Source organism: Sitophilus oryzae, unplaced genomic scaffold (genome assembly GCF_002938485.1).
Source record: "Sitophilus oryzae breed Bouriz unplaced genomic scaffold, Soryzae_2.0 scaffold_1517_pilon_pilon, whole genome shotgun sequence".
In the NCBI taxonomy this organism is placed as follows: domain Eukaryota; kingdom Metazoa; phylum Arthropoda; class Insecta; order Coleoptera; family Curculionidae; genus Sitophilus; species Sitophilus oryzae.
Genome location: NW_022146189.1, coordinates 73,046 through 90,168, shown reverse-complemented (window position 1 = coordinate 90,168; position 17,123 = coordinate 73,046). Strand labels below are relative to the sequence as shown.

The 17,123-nt window shown below is 36.0% G+C and overlaps 1 protein-coding gene across 1 annotated transcript; it reads left to right on the top strand.

The window, feature by feature from the left end:
* The first annotated feature begins 459 nt into the window (after window positions 1-459).
* LOC115878544 lies at window positions 460-1,666 on the top strand. Its single transcript, XM_030895069.1, has 2 exons — window positions 460-1,027; window positions 1,291-1,666. Exons 1-2 carry the CDS (start codon window positions 728-730, stop codon window positions 1,603-1,605), a joined length of 615 nt encoding a protein of 204 aa, XP_030750929.1. The 5' UTR covers window positions 460-727; the 3' UTR covers window positions 1,606-1,666.
* The last annotated feature ends 15,457 nt before the right edge of the window (window positions 1,667-17,123 follow it).

The following is a 17,123-nucleotide window of genomic DNA, read 5'->3' as shown; positions in this document are numbered from 1 at the left end:
AAATATACCTTAAATAAATAATATGCAAGTTATGAATGTACATTTACTGAATATTTTGATTCACCTTTCTTAGTAGTTATATTTTATTAAATAAAATAGATAATAAAATTTTTATAATCTAGCCTGAATCTCTATGCCCTATGTATTCATACTAATATTTAATCTGGCAACATCGGTGTTTTTTAGTTTTCTTGCGTGGCGTTCCAAAAAACTTATGCGCATGTCGATGTCTATGCAACCAAATATACATCATTTAATTTTTCTTTTAATTTAAATTATATTGGCAAGATATGAGAATTAGGACCGTAACAAAATTTATATTACTAAAAGTATTTAGTTTTTATTATTGGCTATTCAGAAAAAACGAAATTGTATAGAAATTTTAGATTTATATTATGGCCATCTATGGTCTAGTAGTCGTTATTTCTCCCATCATTACTGTCACTGTCATTCTTGTCAATGTCAATGGCATGTCAAAGGTATATAAACTTTGAGAGATATGTTTATTTATTTAGTTTTTTAAAAACCTTTTCCGTGTTATAACTGATTATAACTGTACGGATACATTCATAAAATCGCATGTAGCGTGAGATATCTATATTCTGAGATACATAAAAACTGTTGAAGTGCTTTTAGTTTTAGTTTATAGCGTAATTTGTAAACACGTCTACATTACTTACGGATAGTAGGATTGTAATTTTATCCCCCTTTTTCCTGAAGTTGAACGATGAAGAAGTCATTTAATAATAACGGCCAGGGTTTCGTGTATTTCAATAATAGCTCAATTCCGAGTCCGAATTCTTCAGATACGTCGGACTTTCTAAGTTTTAGTGGTGAATCTTCACCAGGAGGTTCACCGCAAAACAGGAATTTTTGCCCTTCCAACTTTAGCAGTCCAGTTGCTACTACCTTTCATGGAAAGTTGTATAGGAATCGTGCAGGTCGCAACTATCACTTCAAACCAAATAAAGGATACGGAGGGCAATATCAAAGAAAGCATGGATATAAAGGAGAACCGGTTGAGGAAGTAAGTAGAAGTGATGTCTATAAACTGTAGTTTAGCTTTTACAATCATCAAGCGTCATCATCTATGTATTTGTAATATATCTAGTCTATCAATATTATTTTTTTAGACTGATTTATATCAATGAAAACCTAAATAAAAAAATAACTTTTGCGTTTAAACTTGAAATATAACACTGGCGCCTCAGTGTTTGTATTCAGCGCCTCAATATTTACATCCTTGAGAAAAAACTTTATTTAAACTAATGTCATCAATCAACTTTTTAGGTCAGTGTTCCTGGAAATGGTGGATATTCTGAGCAAGCTTTTTACAAAGGTCACCATCATAACAATAACTTTAAAAATCGCAGACATAATAATTTTAAATCAGATGTGTCAGTATTTTTTGATCCGTCATGTCTGGAGGACCCATGGCAGGATTTGGAAAAAAGGCAGGCTTCAGATAATCAAATAAAACTCAATATTTCCAGTGATGTATCTAGTCAGTCTATTGAAGTTGAAATGAAGGAATTCAGTTCTACCGAGGCAAGTTCGAATGATTCAGAAGATGGATCAGAAGAAATGGAAAATTCATTTTCGTAGCAACAATTTTAAATTTAAAGAACTTTTTAGAAAATATCAAATAAAATAGTGCAAATATTAATATATAGTTTGAAACTAGCATTCTACAAATATGATCTCTTATTGTGTATGTGTAACTAGTCAGGAATATATTGATATTTACTTTAATTATATTTGTACCTGATCTACTATCTAGCATGATAATTTATCATTTTACAGCTCTTAACTGTTTTATAGAAAATTAAATAATAGTTTTTTAAATAGTTACACATACATATATCAATATAAAAAAGATTTTAAATATATTTTTAAGGCATGCTAGGAACTATTTATATAAAGAATTGTTTGTTATATTTTTCAGTTGTTTATTTTTCTAATTTTAAGTTGCCTAACTCTCAAATAAGATTACATATTAGAAGTACTGTATCATCGAATAAAAACGGCGTCAGCGATAGCTATGAAATGAAGATTGCTGTCATTTTATATGTAAAATTATATGGAAAATGTTATCGATCGTCATTTCCAAGCCAACCGGACCGTTTTTTTTCAATCATACGGTATATTGTAATAGATACAATATTATCAAAATAATTTTATTTGTAATTTTGTTCTATCAGATAAAAAAAAATATATGTGTTTGTAACCAATTTGTAAGTTTATATGTCAACAAATCTGACTGCTAATTTGTATTAAGATTGTTTTAGCTCATAGTATTTTGTCAATTTTGTAAAAAGAGTAGCTCTTACATACAGTATGTTCCCGGATTGGCTTTACAAGAGGAAAAACCTTTTTTATTATTGACGTTTTCAGAACAATGCATTTTTCATAAAAAAATTTTCTTTATTCTAAAATGATTTATCCCGTTTATACTTTTACAAATTTCCATACCGTTTTAGAGAAAATGAAACATGAAAATGTATTTGAATTTTTTCCACGGAGTATTGTAGCTAAACGATTAGATTTTTACAAATTGTCAGTTTTGGGTTCGTTTAAGGACTATTAGAGTTACAAGTTAAAAATAATTTTACAAGATACAGAGTGTCCCAAATAAGTAAAAAATATAATAATTGTATTTTTTTAAATGAAACACCCTGTATATTATTCTATTTTTAGATTCTTCAATTGAAATAAAGGTAAATTTGATTAAGGTTTATCAGCAGTGGCGGACTAAGCCTGTCGGGGGCCCGGGGCGGTAAAGCTAAATGTGGCCCCCGGTCTGTTTAGATAATGATATACTTCTAATGCACATTTTGTAAAATTGAATGACGTATGTATAATGGTTGACAAAATTCAAGTATTTATACAGGGTGTCCCAGGCTGAGCCTGCGTTAGAAGTTTCTAGAGAACTACAATATCCAGATATGAGATTTTGTGCATATTATTGTTTCACAATGAGATCTATCGATTAAAAATATTTTCAATATGGCGGCACTTTCGGAAGTACCGGAAGTTGACAAGCAACTTTCTTATTTTAAATGGGCGATTCCATTTTTTATTGCATACTTAAATTCTCTGTAAAATTTTATGAATTTTGATATTAAACACTCTATACCTAACATTAACCGTTTTTGAGAAAAAAAAATATTGAAAATTTTTGGACGAAAAAAATGCCTGTTAAAAATATGTGTATAGTCTAAACGTCAAATTTAGTGATGACCACAGCAACATAAAGATGTGCCATAAAGAGAAGACATGTGGCTATCTATGTCAAAAATTAAATTGTTCGAATGTCATATAATAATGGCCGCAGCTGTCATGGAATTGAGCGATTAAAAAATTATCATAAATCATTTTTTTTCAAATGGAAATCCACTTTTTTTATTTCACTCGTGAAAAGGCTTTGGTTACTTTCGTTTTTAAAATTTGTTACATGCCATTATGCCTATGACAGTATATTATCGATCATCATTTCCAAGCTAACTTTGCGCTGTTTTTTTTTTCGATTTATATTCGGTATATTATTAAAATATCAACTATTAGATATCACTAAAGAACGACATATATTTATATAAATACACTTTTTAAACTTTTAAGCAGGCAGTAGTTATAATATAGGAAATTCAAATAATTCATTTTCTGACAGATGGAAATAAATTGTCTGAGTGTTTGACACTTAATGTCAAAGGAAGCTAGATAAAATCAAGAAACATATACGTTTTCAAACTAAATCTTAAATAACTAAAAAACGATTTATTTTAGGTATAGGAATATGTCTAGTTAAAACGTAACGAATTAGAAGACCTTTTCACTAGTGAAATAAAAAAAGTGGGTTTCCATTTGAAAAAAAAATTATTTATGATAATTTTTTAATCGCTCAATTCCATGACAGCTACCGCCATTATTATATGACATATGAACAATTTAACTTTTGAAATAGATATCCACATGTCTTTTCTTATGTCACAGGGGCTGTGATAATCGCTAAATTTGACTTTTAGGCTGTACAAATTTTTTGACAGGTAGTTTTTTTCGTCCAAAAATTTCAAATATTTTTTTCTTAAAAATGCTTCCAGGGAAATACCGTGACAAAATATCGCGATTTTGTAAGTACTCCAAGATCCGAGGGGCCCCTTCGCTGTCTCAGGCCCGTGGCCCCCGTCATACTAAAGGATATCATCAGTACACAAGTTATGCTGTGCATTAGTTGTAATTTAAAATGTTTATTCAGTAAAAATAAATAATGAAACTATTGCAAAATTTCTTAAAAGCTAAAATAAATAAATTCAGTCTCAAAATATATAAAAAATAATAATTATTCGATATTTTAAACAAAGAATTGATTTAATTTCCTAAATAGAAAATGCCATACACAATTACTGGGGCTTGATAATTATTGATAATTAAGTAAATATCTGCTTCCATTTATACTGTTTACAAACTGCTTTGTAACTACTGAACACATATTGGCCTTGTTTGCAAGTTGAATAAAAAATTACTTATTAAGATTCTGAGGCCCCCTAAAAGACGGGGTCCGTGGCGGACCGCCCCTTCCGCCCCCCCCCTTGTTTATCCGCCACTGTTTACCAGGGGTTTATCACACTTTAAGGTTTAAGTGTGATAAATATTTTTAATTTTGTGGAAATTGCAATAAAAAATTAGGCTTCATTTCTCCAAGGGTATCAAAGTTTTTAATACTAAATATTTACTGAAGATTATTTATTGATGAGATATTGTGTTGCAATAATAAAAATTATACTACCTTATATAGAGTGTCCAAAAATTTATATTAAATAATTACTAGTTTTAAACGGCAATAACTTGTTTAATTTAAATGGAACACCCCGTATATTTTACGTAAATTAGATGTACAATTTAATTTTCTATCAAATTGTATTATACCACTACTTACCTATCTCTTCAAGTTTTCGTAGAAAATGCATTTTCTTATAACTTAGACCTTATTTATCACTATACCCATGGAATATTGACATTTTAGATTATTTTTAAAGATGTAAGGTGCCCGGTGGCGTAGAGGTACAGGCTCTCGTCACCTTTCGTCTACCAATCTCAAGGTAGTGGGTTCGAATCCCACACCCGGCATTGCATCAGCCGACTATTTTTATTAAAATAAAAATAGTTTGGGTACCTAGGTCGACTCAGCCTAAAATGGCTAAAAAATCGGCTTTTTTTGGATGCTAACCGGCACCCGGCCTTGTTAATGGAAAACTGGCCAGGCCGGTGGAAAACCGGCCAGGTAAGGTATACCCTACATATAACAGCCGAAACCAAATTGTTCTATGGTTCCAAACAGTGCCGTGGCCATTTCTTAACTTAGCTGCTTGAAGGGAAATTTATATTTTTGATAAATGTTTTGACTACATCTATGGTGTAGGCGGTTGTATCATACTAATTAATTACGAAAAAAACGTATTGTTAAATAAAACTATTTTTATTTTAATAAAAATAGTTTGGGTACCTAGGTCGAGTCAGCCTTAAATGAGTACTTGGGATTCACAATCCTGAGGTAATAATAGGCGGTTGAAGCGTAGTGCTAGCCACATTACCTTCCTTGTATACCGAACGGCTCTAGTATGGCAAGCTGTACCTTGCTACTCCCAAGGCGTTAAACGCTATATACGGGAGCTATTATTATTATTATATTTAAAGATGTAACAAATTTTCAAGGGGTACAGAGTTAAAACTGTCGATATAGTTCACTTATTTTATTAAAAAATAAAAAAAAACTGTTAAATATGTATCTTGTAAAATTATTTTTAAATTGCAGCTCTAATAGTACTTTAACGAACCCAAAACTTACAATTTGTAAAAATCTAATCGTTTAGCTACCGTGTCGTATGTGGTGAACAACCCTGTATAATAAGGTGATAGACAGTGATAGTAGTTATCGGAAAATGTGATACTTTAACAATAGCAATATGATGCTGTTCACAATTACTATTCAAGAATGAAATCGAAATATTACCATAGAACCGGCTTTTGATTTTTAGAACTTTTTTAATTATAAATTTAACTCTGTTTTTATGTTTTTTTTAATTTTCTCTAAAACGGTATGGAAATTTGGAAAAGTAAAAACGCTATTAACCATTTTAGAACAAGCGATTAGACATGTTCGGTCTTCCGGTATACCGGTACCAGGACTCCAGGACCGGTACTTTTGAAATATTCCGGCATCGGTATCGTCTTTTACAAGACCGGTATACCGGTTTCGGTACCGGTACCAGTTATCCGCCAATTTCAAATCGTCAAACTTATGACACATATGTAAAAATTACTTTTCAAATATCAAGCTCAGTGATTTGACCTAACAAGCTCAATGATTTGACATAACTTTCGAGGTTATGTCCTAATTCTTCCCCAATGACTAAAGAATACAAGGACATGTAACGCCCATATACGGGCTCCATCAGAATTTGTTTCGTTAGAGGCATGTTAGAGGACATCATTTTGGAGTCTAAGGATGAGTCACCACCTCGTCTATGAGTACGTTCCACTAAGCACTCAACGTTCACGCTCAAGATCGCGATTTTTCCCGTTCTACCCACTTGCTAAAAAAGAAACCAGAAACCACCTAATTATAAGATGTAAATAGTAAATAATAATTATAATCACAGAATAACAGAATTCAAAAAATCTGTCAAAAAAAAAAAGAAATCAAAATGTCTTTGGCGACAGTTGGATATTGGACATCTAGTTCAGACGAATAGTGGAATGCAATTTTACAAAATCGCTATCGTAAAAAGCGAAAACTTAGGCCACCTATTATTGGCTACGAGAATCTATGATAATTTTTATCTTAAGTCTTTTGTCTAAGTTTTAAAAATTGCGCCAAAATTCCTCTACGTCCACTTCGATCCTAATATTCAGATGGGTCGTTGTGAGCTCGGCGTGAGCGAAAATAATGACGTCATTAGTGACGTTTTCGCCGCGGCCACAACGTCCGCGATCGTCATGTGGAACGACCGAAGGCATATTTTCAGCATCAAGGCTGTCGCTCACTAGAGAGGAGCGCGCCGGACCGCACGGTAGCGCGGCGAAAAGAAATTTTTATAATACATAGTTTTAAATGGGAGCGCGCTCACTTGGCGGAAACGCAGCGGTCAGCAGCGAAACGAAGAGGCCGGAATTGTTTGTTGAGAATATTTTTCCGTTACGCTGCGTTGCCGATCAGGCCGCTACGCCGCGCTTTGAATAGTGTGCGATAGCCACGACCACAGACCACATCGGCAATATCTTGACGTTTGTGGATTGTGTGTTTAGTAGTTTCAAAATGTCGGCCGAAGAAGAAAGGTTCGTGGGCTTAGTGTCCAAATATGAATTTTTGTTTGATATATCTGCTACTATGCACCCTCGGTTTTACGTTTTTTACATATATTATGTACCCAACACTTTATTTTTTCATTTTTTTTTCTGCCTCTTCACACAAAACAGAAATTATAAACACATCTTCCTCACTGGAGGACAACATTGTATTGATAGAAAATACAGATAGCCGCTTCGTGTCGCTTCGGTGGAGCGCGCTCTATGTGCTTATAGGTACAAAATCGCGCTCCGGCGCGCTTCCGTCTAGTGAGCGACAGCCTTTATGAGCGCTTAGTGGAACGCACTCTATAGCGAAAATTTTAGCGATTTTTAATAATTTGATGTGTGTAGTGAACGTTGTATAAACTTTATTACAATGGTGATGTGTTCATCTTTCAAGTGTAAAAGCCGCAACGATAAGAAAGAGCCAGGAGTTGCGTTTCATAAATAAATAAACAGTCCACTCCACCTTTTTAACGTTTTCTTATTGTATTTTGTAATTATTTATCTGATACTATATGTACTTGATATGTGCTAACATCGATACTAGTTTTACAGCTTTTGTTAACATTTTAATACGTTTTTTTCGTAATTAATTAGTATGATACAACCGCCTACACCATAGGTATAGTCAAAACATTTATCAAAAATATAAATTTCCCTTCAAGCAGCTAAGTTAAGAAATGGCCACGGCACTGTTTGGAACCATAGTAACAATTTGGTCTCGGATGTTATATGTAGGGTATACCTTACCTGGCCGGTTTTCCACCGGCCTGGCCAGTTTTCCATTAACAATGCCGGGTGCCGGTTAGCATCCAAAAAAAGCCGGTTTTTTTAGCCATATCATTCATATTGTTACGGATTCCGTGGGTCCACTATTTAAACTCACGATAAAATACTTAACGAATTTATTTTCTCACTTTATACACAATTACTAACTTATAACACACAACAAACTAACTATTTATAAGATTCCTTCACCAAATTGTCCGATTTTTTTAATTTTCACGCGGTATATTCAAATTTCAAAAAACTTTTAACTTGTCCAACTGTCGTAAGCGCTCCTTTTATATAGCTGTGGTGAGTGTTTCGCGAACAATCTAAAATTATCGGGACGGGTCCGCCATCTACTAGTACATTCTATTGTCTGCTTCGCTTACTTGTCGACTTGATTAAGAGATGGCGCTACAACAAAATATTGTCTTCAGGTTTCGGACACGTTGCGGTTTTAGTTGCTCGCTTCTCCGACAGATGGCGCCACATACACCTTGACATTGCCCCCTTCTCAAATTTGATCTCCCGATCAAGGTTTCCTGTCTGGTATCTCTTCAATCGATCCAGATGAACTACTTTCATCTTACTTCTAGGGCTGCGATGAATCCGGTACACAACATCATTTATCCTCTTGATGACTGTATAAGGACCTTCCCATGCTGGAGTTAACTTTGGGGACCTTCCTTTCTTGCGCTGTGGGTTATACAACCATACCCTATCGTCCTGTTGAAATCCCGTAGAATTAGCTCTGAGGTCGTAATGAGCTTTCATCCGGTCACTGGCTAGCGCAATCTTACTTCTAACGGCCTTATGAATGTCCAATAATCTTTCCTTCCTAGCGATTCTTTCGAACGACAGTCCAACGCTATCCTGTTCCATTTCTTCCCCAGATCGAGTACTTGGTCTTTGTCTAGCTGCGCAAATCTTACAACGTTGACACCATTTCTTAACATCTTCGCAATAATCCACCCAGTAAAAACGGTCTCTCAGCTTACTCAAGGTCTTGTTTACTCCAAGATGGGCTCCAGTTTTACCACCGTGAATTTCTTCCAATACCTGGGTGACTTTCTTCCTTGGTACCAGTAACTGAGTTGTTACTGTCCTGCCATCCGCACTTTCCCACGTGCGCTTTATCAATCCATTCTCAATCACCAGTGAATTCCACTGAGCCCAGAGAGCTTTGAAAACGAGCCCTCTGTCCGCAATATCCTGCCACGGTGGTCTCTCGCCGTTACCTTCCTTGAGCCGTAGTATTGCTCCGATGTCTGGATCTTCCATTTGATCTTTCCTCAACTGTATCGTCGTCCATTGTTCGTCAGTTCTCAGTTTAAAATTCCTTACTCTGATAGTGCTTTCGCGATGTTTCATTTTCTTGCCCAAAGTAGCTCGTCGTCGATCTGGCTCGTTGTCGATAATTTGTACCCGTCCTACACGGCACCCAACGGTTTTCTCTAGTTTCCCGAACACAGTCTTCTTGGTATCACCAGGTATCATCACAATTTTCGATAATATTTCTTCCATATTTCCTGGTCTCTTCTCTTTAGATACAGAAAATTCCTCATTTCCGATTTTCAGGATGTTTCTATGGTGATCAAACGAAAAACCATGTTGACTGATCACATCCATACCCATGATAAAATCATCTTCAATGTCCGCCACTAAAACGCTATGCCGAAACTTCAAATTCCCTAACTCCAATTCCATGAAAGCCTCTCCCCGTACAACGGCCATTTCCCCCGTAACTGTACGTAAATACACTCTTCTTCTAAGAGGCATCATCTTCAATCCTCGCACTGAGTTAGTCTGCACCAACGATACCATAGCGCCTGTGTCCACAGTCATTCGATTTCTTCTACCATTGACCTTCCCGTTGATCACCAAACTGTCAGCGGTTTTTCCTAGACTCCTAACGGAAAACATCCTAGGGGCTCTGTTTTCTTCAGCCAATACTCGCTCATTAGTGTTGATTTCCGGGTGCCTATGTTCTCTCGATGGTAAACGGAATCGCATTTGGACGCGGCAATCCCGTTTGATGTGGCCATTCCTGCCACATCTATAGCAACTTATGTCCTGGGATCTTCCGATGTGCCGATGTTCTCTGGATGGTGAATGGAATCGCATTTGGATGCGACAATACCGTTTGATGTGGCCATTCCTGCCGCATCCATAGCACCTCATGTCCTGGAATCTTCTTTGGTTCTCTGTCTGGGTGTTGTTGACTTACTTGTTTATTAGTAGCTCACATAGTTTGTCGAATTTTCTACACATCTCCTCCAAACTTCTGTGGGTACTCTCGGGCTGTTCCTCTACCGTTACCGATCTTATCTTCGGTCTAGGGATGGCGCTAAAAGCAGCTTCGATTTCCAGCGCCCTGACCAGTGCTTCGCTGCTGGTAGAAAATCAGGATATTTGCAGCGCCCTCTGCGCCTGATAAAGCACTGAGCAGCGAGTTCCTCCCTAAATCCTTCCGGTGCTTCAGGATACGCTAGGTGTACCAGCCGACGTAAGTCTGCTTAAATTCCTGCAGACTCTCTCCGGACCTCTGCAGGCGTGTCTTGATCTGGGCCTGGTAAAGTTGGCGTCGATGTTGGTCGCCATATCTTCTGTCCAGTGCAGCGACCAAAGTTTGGTATTCCTGCTGTTGGGCTGCAGGAATAGTTTGCAACAGTTCCAGGGCAGGGCCACGCAGCGCGATGACAAGTGCCGCTGCTTTCTCCTGGTCAGTCCATCCGTTGGCAGCGGCGGCTGCTTCAAACTGACGGTGGTACATTGTCCATGTCGTTTGTCCATCGTAGGTCGGGGCCTTAAGGTTCGCTGTTCCTTGAACGCCAGGTGTCTTTACTTGTACCTTGGTCTTCTGTAGGTCCATCTCCAATCTTTCTATCTTCTGCTGAAGGCGCTCCTCCAGATCTTCTACAGCTTCTTGGAAGTGGTTCTGTTGTTCCTGGCAACGTACTTCCAACATTGATTGTTGCTTTTTTTCCATTTTTTCGAAACTTTTCTTGATACGGTCCTGCTCTTCAAGTTTTTCTTCTTGTCGACGCACTTCAAAACCTTGTAAAATTTTCTCGATCCGGTCCTGTTCCTCTTGTCTTTCTTTTTGATGACGCGCCTCTAAGCCTTCCAGAATTTTCTCAAGCCGGTCCTGTTCTTCTTGTTTATCTTTCTGGCGACGCACTTCTAGATTTTCTACAATTTTCTCCAACCGTTCTTGTCTAATTTCTTGATTCTCCATAAGCATTTTCTGTAGTTGGTCTTGTTCTTCTTGACGTCGTAGTTTTTCCTCTTCTTTTTCTCTACGGAGTCTTTCTTGTTCTTCTGCCTTCTCTCTTCTCATATTCTCCATAAAATCGCCCAATAACTTGCTTACTTCCTCCATTTTCTTCGCTTGTTCTCTTGTACCAACCATAAAAATACTCTAATTGGGTCTAAAAATCTTCCAATCCACTTAATTTCTTCTTAAAATCCTCTTGAATCCCACTTCTGACACCAATTATGCGGATTCCGTAGGTCCACTATTTAAACTCACGATAAAATACTTAACGAATTTATTTTCTCACTTTATACACAATTACTAACTTATAACACACAACAAACTAACTATTTATAAGATTCCTTTCACCAAATTGTCCGATTTTTTCAATTTTCACGCGGTATATTCAAATTTCAAAAACTTTAACTTGTCCAACTGTCGTAAGCGCTCCTTTATATAAGCTGTGGTGAGTGTTTCGGCGAACAATCTAAAATTATCGGGACGGGTCCGCCATCTACTAGTACATTCTATTGTCTGCTTCGCTTACTTGTCGACTTGATTAAGAGATGGCGCTACAACAAAATATTGTCTTCAGGTTTCTGGACACGTTGCGGTTTTAGTTGCTCGCTTCTCCGACAGATGGCGCCACATACACCTTGACAATATCAACAACCAGACAACCACAACATCACCAAATCGAAAATCGAACTCTCCAATCATTATTGTAATTAAATAGCAATCTATAACCCATCCCAACCTAACCTAACCCATCCTCCTTTGACAACAGATGTTCCTCCTCCGAGGGGCCAAACCCCACGGTTGTCCCATATAACTTATATGCCCTTGTATTTTTTAGTCATTGGCGAAACCCCACAAACCCCAACCGTGGGGTTTGGCCCCTCGGAGGAGGAACATCTGTTGTCAAAGGAGGATGGGTTAGGTTAGGTTGGGATGGGTTATAGATTGTATGATGAGTTATAACTCAAAGAAGGGTTAAAGATCTTGGAGGTCGCAGTGATTCACCCCCCCTTCCAGTCATATTCTACATTCTACAACCCTAAAAATGGTGGTATGTATTTAAAATAAGAAAGTTGCTGCCAAGTTCTGATGTTTCTAGAAGACCCTCCGGAAGATCTCATTTTTTTATTGAGGAGGGAAAAAATATTGCATAAGACACCCCGAAAGGGTAGTGCCGGATTCCTACCGGCTAAAAAAACCCTCCTCTGCCCTGCCACAGAACCGCATTGGAATCCGCTTTCGCATTTCTTCAATCCAGCCGTTGTCCTTAATCTTCTTCTATCAGACTTTGCATCATCTGGGACTCCCAGATGATGCCAGTCCCAGGCATTTTCCCCGTCAACTAAGCTATTTGCTACATTTCCTATGTTCAACACTTTTTTTGTATGATGCAAATATTGACCTCTAATTTGATCCCATCTAAGGCATGCAAATAAAGTATGTTCTGTGTCATCTTCGGCATGACAATATATACACTGAGGTGTGGTCTTTTTTTTTCGAATAAACAGATATTTACCAAAGCACCCATGACCCGACAACGCTTGCGTTATGTAGTAGTCTACTTCTCCGTAACCTCTAGTAATCCACGTTTCAATGTTCGGGATAAGTTTGTGTCCATCTGCCATGTTTTCCATTTTCCCATTTATTTTGCCACTCAGTAATCATTTTACTTCGTGCTTCTTGCCTTGGCAACCCACAGTAAGTTGCATATCTTTCTTTTATTAGAAGCTCTATTGGAGGAATTCCAGCCACAACGCAAGTACCTTCACTAGATATTGTTCTGTATACACAAGCAAACTCTGATGCATATTGTTCCCTGCACTCTTATAAGTTTCTGCAGTTGTTTTTTATCCTGCGTTATAGTATGCCATGCCGGTGCTGCATATAGTAATTGCGAATGTACAGTACGTCTGTCCGTTCTGTAACTACGGGGTATCCGTGAGAGGGGAAACGATATTCTCTCGATATTTTTCGTAAAAAATTAGACGACGCGTCCCATCAATAAAAATTCGACAAATTTGCAAGTAGCCAATAAAATGAGTGGGCGGAGCGATTTGCGGTGACGTACTCGTCAAGTCGACGTATAAAATACATTGTTGTTTATTTAAATGTTTTTTGTCCGCATTCCTTTCATAGACACAACTCTAGCAGACGTACTGTACCACGCTTGCCAGAATACGCGTTTTGGATGGTTTGGGACCCCTGATATTCGGCATGAGACTAGTCAATGCCTATATCGTCTTCTGCGCTGTAACAACAGTTTTGTCAATATGTACCCCAACGTCAGTTTTGAGTCCAGCCATACACCAAGATACTTAATGGCACTACTCGGATTAACTATTGTTTGCTCTACATTAAAATATAGTCTAGCTATTTTTCTCTTGGTCGTTAGTAGAACTGCTTCCGTTTTATGAGGTGCAAGTTGAAGGTTTTGCTTCTTCATCCACTTTGTTACTCGCATTAGTCCGGTGTCGGCCAAATTCATCAAGGATTCCTCACTACTAGCTGTTACAACCATGGCGATGTCGTCTGCAAAACCAACGAGTGCAATTCCATCTGGCATGCGGATCTCTAGCAAACTATCATATAGAATGTTCCACAAGGTTGGGCCAAGGCCAAGTTTTATTTTTCTTTCACTCAGATATGATGATATTAACTGTACAAGATGCTCATCGATATATCTAGTTCTCAACTCTTTAAGATTTTATTCCACGGTGCACTATTAAAAGCGTTTTCAAGTGTAATCATAGCACATAATTTTCTGTTTGCATGTGCAAAACCTGCAGCGCACTTGGCAATTTCTATAACTTTTTTATTTGCGTCTGTTGTCTGTAGACCTTCCATAGTTCCAAGGGGGTGAAATATTACCCCTCAAATATTACAATATTTTTTATTTAAAAAAAGGTCAAGTTTCCGAAAAAACGCTTAAACATGTATATTTTATTTTGTTTTTTTTACATATTTTAAGATTTTTTAAAAATGTATATAGGGTGTTTCGAAAAATCTGGTCATTGATTAATCACGATCCTGCTTAAAGCACTTGACGTAAAAAGCTGATTTTTGGAAAACAGATTGACTTTAGGGTGTAGAGGTTTGATAAGAAGGGATTTTTCGAAACTCGAATTCTAAGGGGATGAAACCACCTCTCATTAGAATATTTTTTATTTAAAAACCGATGAGTTTTTCGGAAAAACTCTTAAACACCTATATTTTATTTTGTTGTTTGACATATTTTAAGATTTTTAAAAAATTTATACACGGTGTTTCATAAAATATGACCATTGATTAATCACGATTCTGCTTAAACTGCTTGATGTTTAAAGCTGATTTTTGGCAAACGGATTGACTGTGGGGTGTAGAGGTTCGATAAGGAGGGGTTTATCGAATCTCAAATTCCAAGAGGGTGTAAACGCTCCCCAAATATTACAATATTTGTTATTTAAAAAACGGTTAGTCTTTCGGGAAAACGCATGGACACGCATAATTTATTTTGTTTTATTACATATTTTGAAATTTTTTAAAAAATCATACAGGGTGTTCCAAAAAGTGGGGTAATTGATTAACCACGATTCTGCTTAAACTGCTTGACGTAAAAAGCTTATTTTTGGAAAACAGATTTTTCGAAAGTCAAATTCCAACGAGATGAAACTACCTCTGAAATATTACCAAGTTATATAATAATATCGCCATATTGTTTTTTCTCATGCTGACATCAGTGGCGGCTCGTCATGGTAGGCAAGGTAGGCGGCGCCTACCCTAAGATTTTGGCAGAATTTAAGCGATTTATTACATTACATTATTTACTACTAAACAAAATAATTTTGACCATTGGAGTGCCTTTGTTCGGCGATTTCTACATCGCCTACTATCAGAGTCGATGCACGACGTACGGCAGTCTTGTGTCTCTGTCTAACTCATCGCGCCGTAGCGACGCGACGTAAGTCGTAATTGTATCATATTAAGGCGGGGTTTAGACGAAATCTCCGGTCGCCTTCGCATTAAGTCGTGGAGGCTCGGTAGGCTTAGATGTTAGGGGGATATTCCGGATATTTCATAAGGAGATAATATATCACATATCGTTAAGGGGGATATTTAATATGATTCATTATACGTAGCATTTAAAACTTTTATATGAAAATTCAAAAAACGTTTGCAATTGGAAACATTTTTCGGGCTTGTTCGAAATTATAAAAAATGATATGACCGGTTGTATTTCAGAACACGCCACAGAAATAAAAGGATCCGAAATAAAAAAGCGCGTTATTTTATTCGGTGCAAGAAGACGATACAACAGATATTACAGAACAGGTCTCTGTGCTATTACAATTCGACATGTTAATAAAATCGGCTAAGGCAAATATCTTTGCAAATTTTATTTTATGAAATACTCGTATTAGATAACACTGTTATACATTTAGAAATAAGGTTTGCAGATAGGTACTCGTATGTCTCAATTATTTTTATTTATCTCTATATAATAATACATCTGATTTAACAAACTTGTTATATTGATACATTTCCAACTTCCAACGCATTTTACAGTGATTTAACAAACAAAAAATGTTATTGACCAACATAAATTAATGAATAAACTGCAGTTATTAATAATAGATATGACAATTTCGAGCATAAAATAATTTAAGGAGACTAATCCTGGAAATATATTTCTAGAGGCTTTCAAATTGTTTGTTTTGTTTGTTACTACACCATTTACAAGTACCTGGGTTGAGAGACATTTTTCATGTTTTAAATGCATTAAAATTTATAGTAGAGATTCCATGAAAATCGCCACTTGCCATACTTTCAATCTAAAAAGATCTTTTCACAGCTCTTCAACAATCTGATGATTTTACTGATATAATAATAAATAACTTTTCTTAATTAAGAGACCGACTCATCAATTTAATATATAAAACATAATTATTCTTTCTCTCAATACTACCAATTTTTAAGTTTGCGTAAATAAATAAAAATAAAATAAAATTCTATGATGTACTCTATAGTAACTCCATAGTAATAGATAAAAGGAAAATAGATAAAATAGATTAATAAAAACTATACTTGTACATTATGTCAATCATTATGTCATTACGTTGAATGCTGTTATTTTTGCTTTAGTTTTGTCCTAAATATTTTTGAGCTATGTTTTTAACCCAGAGATAACATATATTTACAAACTGGGCTAGGGTATTATGTAAATTAGGGGGGGGGGGAGGCAAATAGAGGCAACTAAAATTTTGTCGCCTTCCCAGTCACACGGGTCACGAGCCGCCACTGGCTGACATAAATGTGAGAAAATTTTTATCCAGTTTCTATGTTAATGAAAATGCTTGCTTTGCTTTATCATAAAAAAACCATTACAAATGATTAATTCGATGTGAACGAAGTCGCGGGTACACGCTAGTTTATATTAGTTTCTTTTCGTTAGTCGAAATAAAATCCAGCAAGATTCTTTTGAAGGATATTTATTTTAAGGTCAAGTTCTTACAATGTCTATTGCTCTTTACAATAATTATATTACGTTTGCCAACAAAACACATTTTTTACTGTTGTAAATCTAAAAAATGATAAAAATTAATACTTGCATGCATTTTGTTAATAATTGTCAAATATTATTTAAACATAACACAAAAATTATAGATCTATTTTATAATAAGATACTAATAACTTAACTTTTACTAGCCGTAATATCTTTATTATACAGAAAAAAAATGTTTAAGATTACCAACCCAAA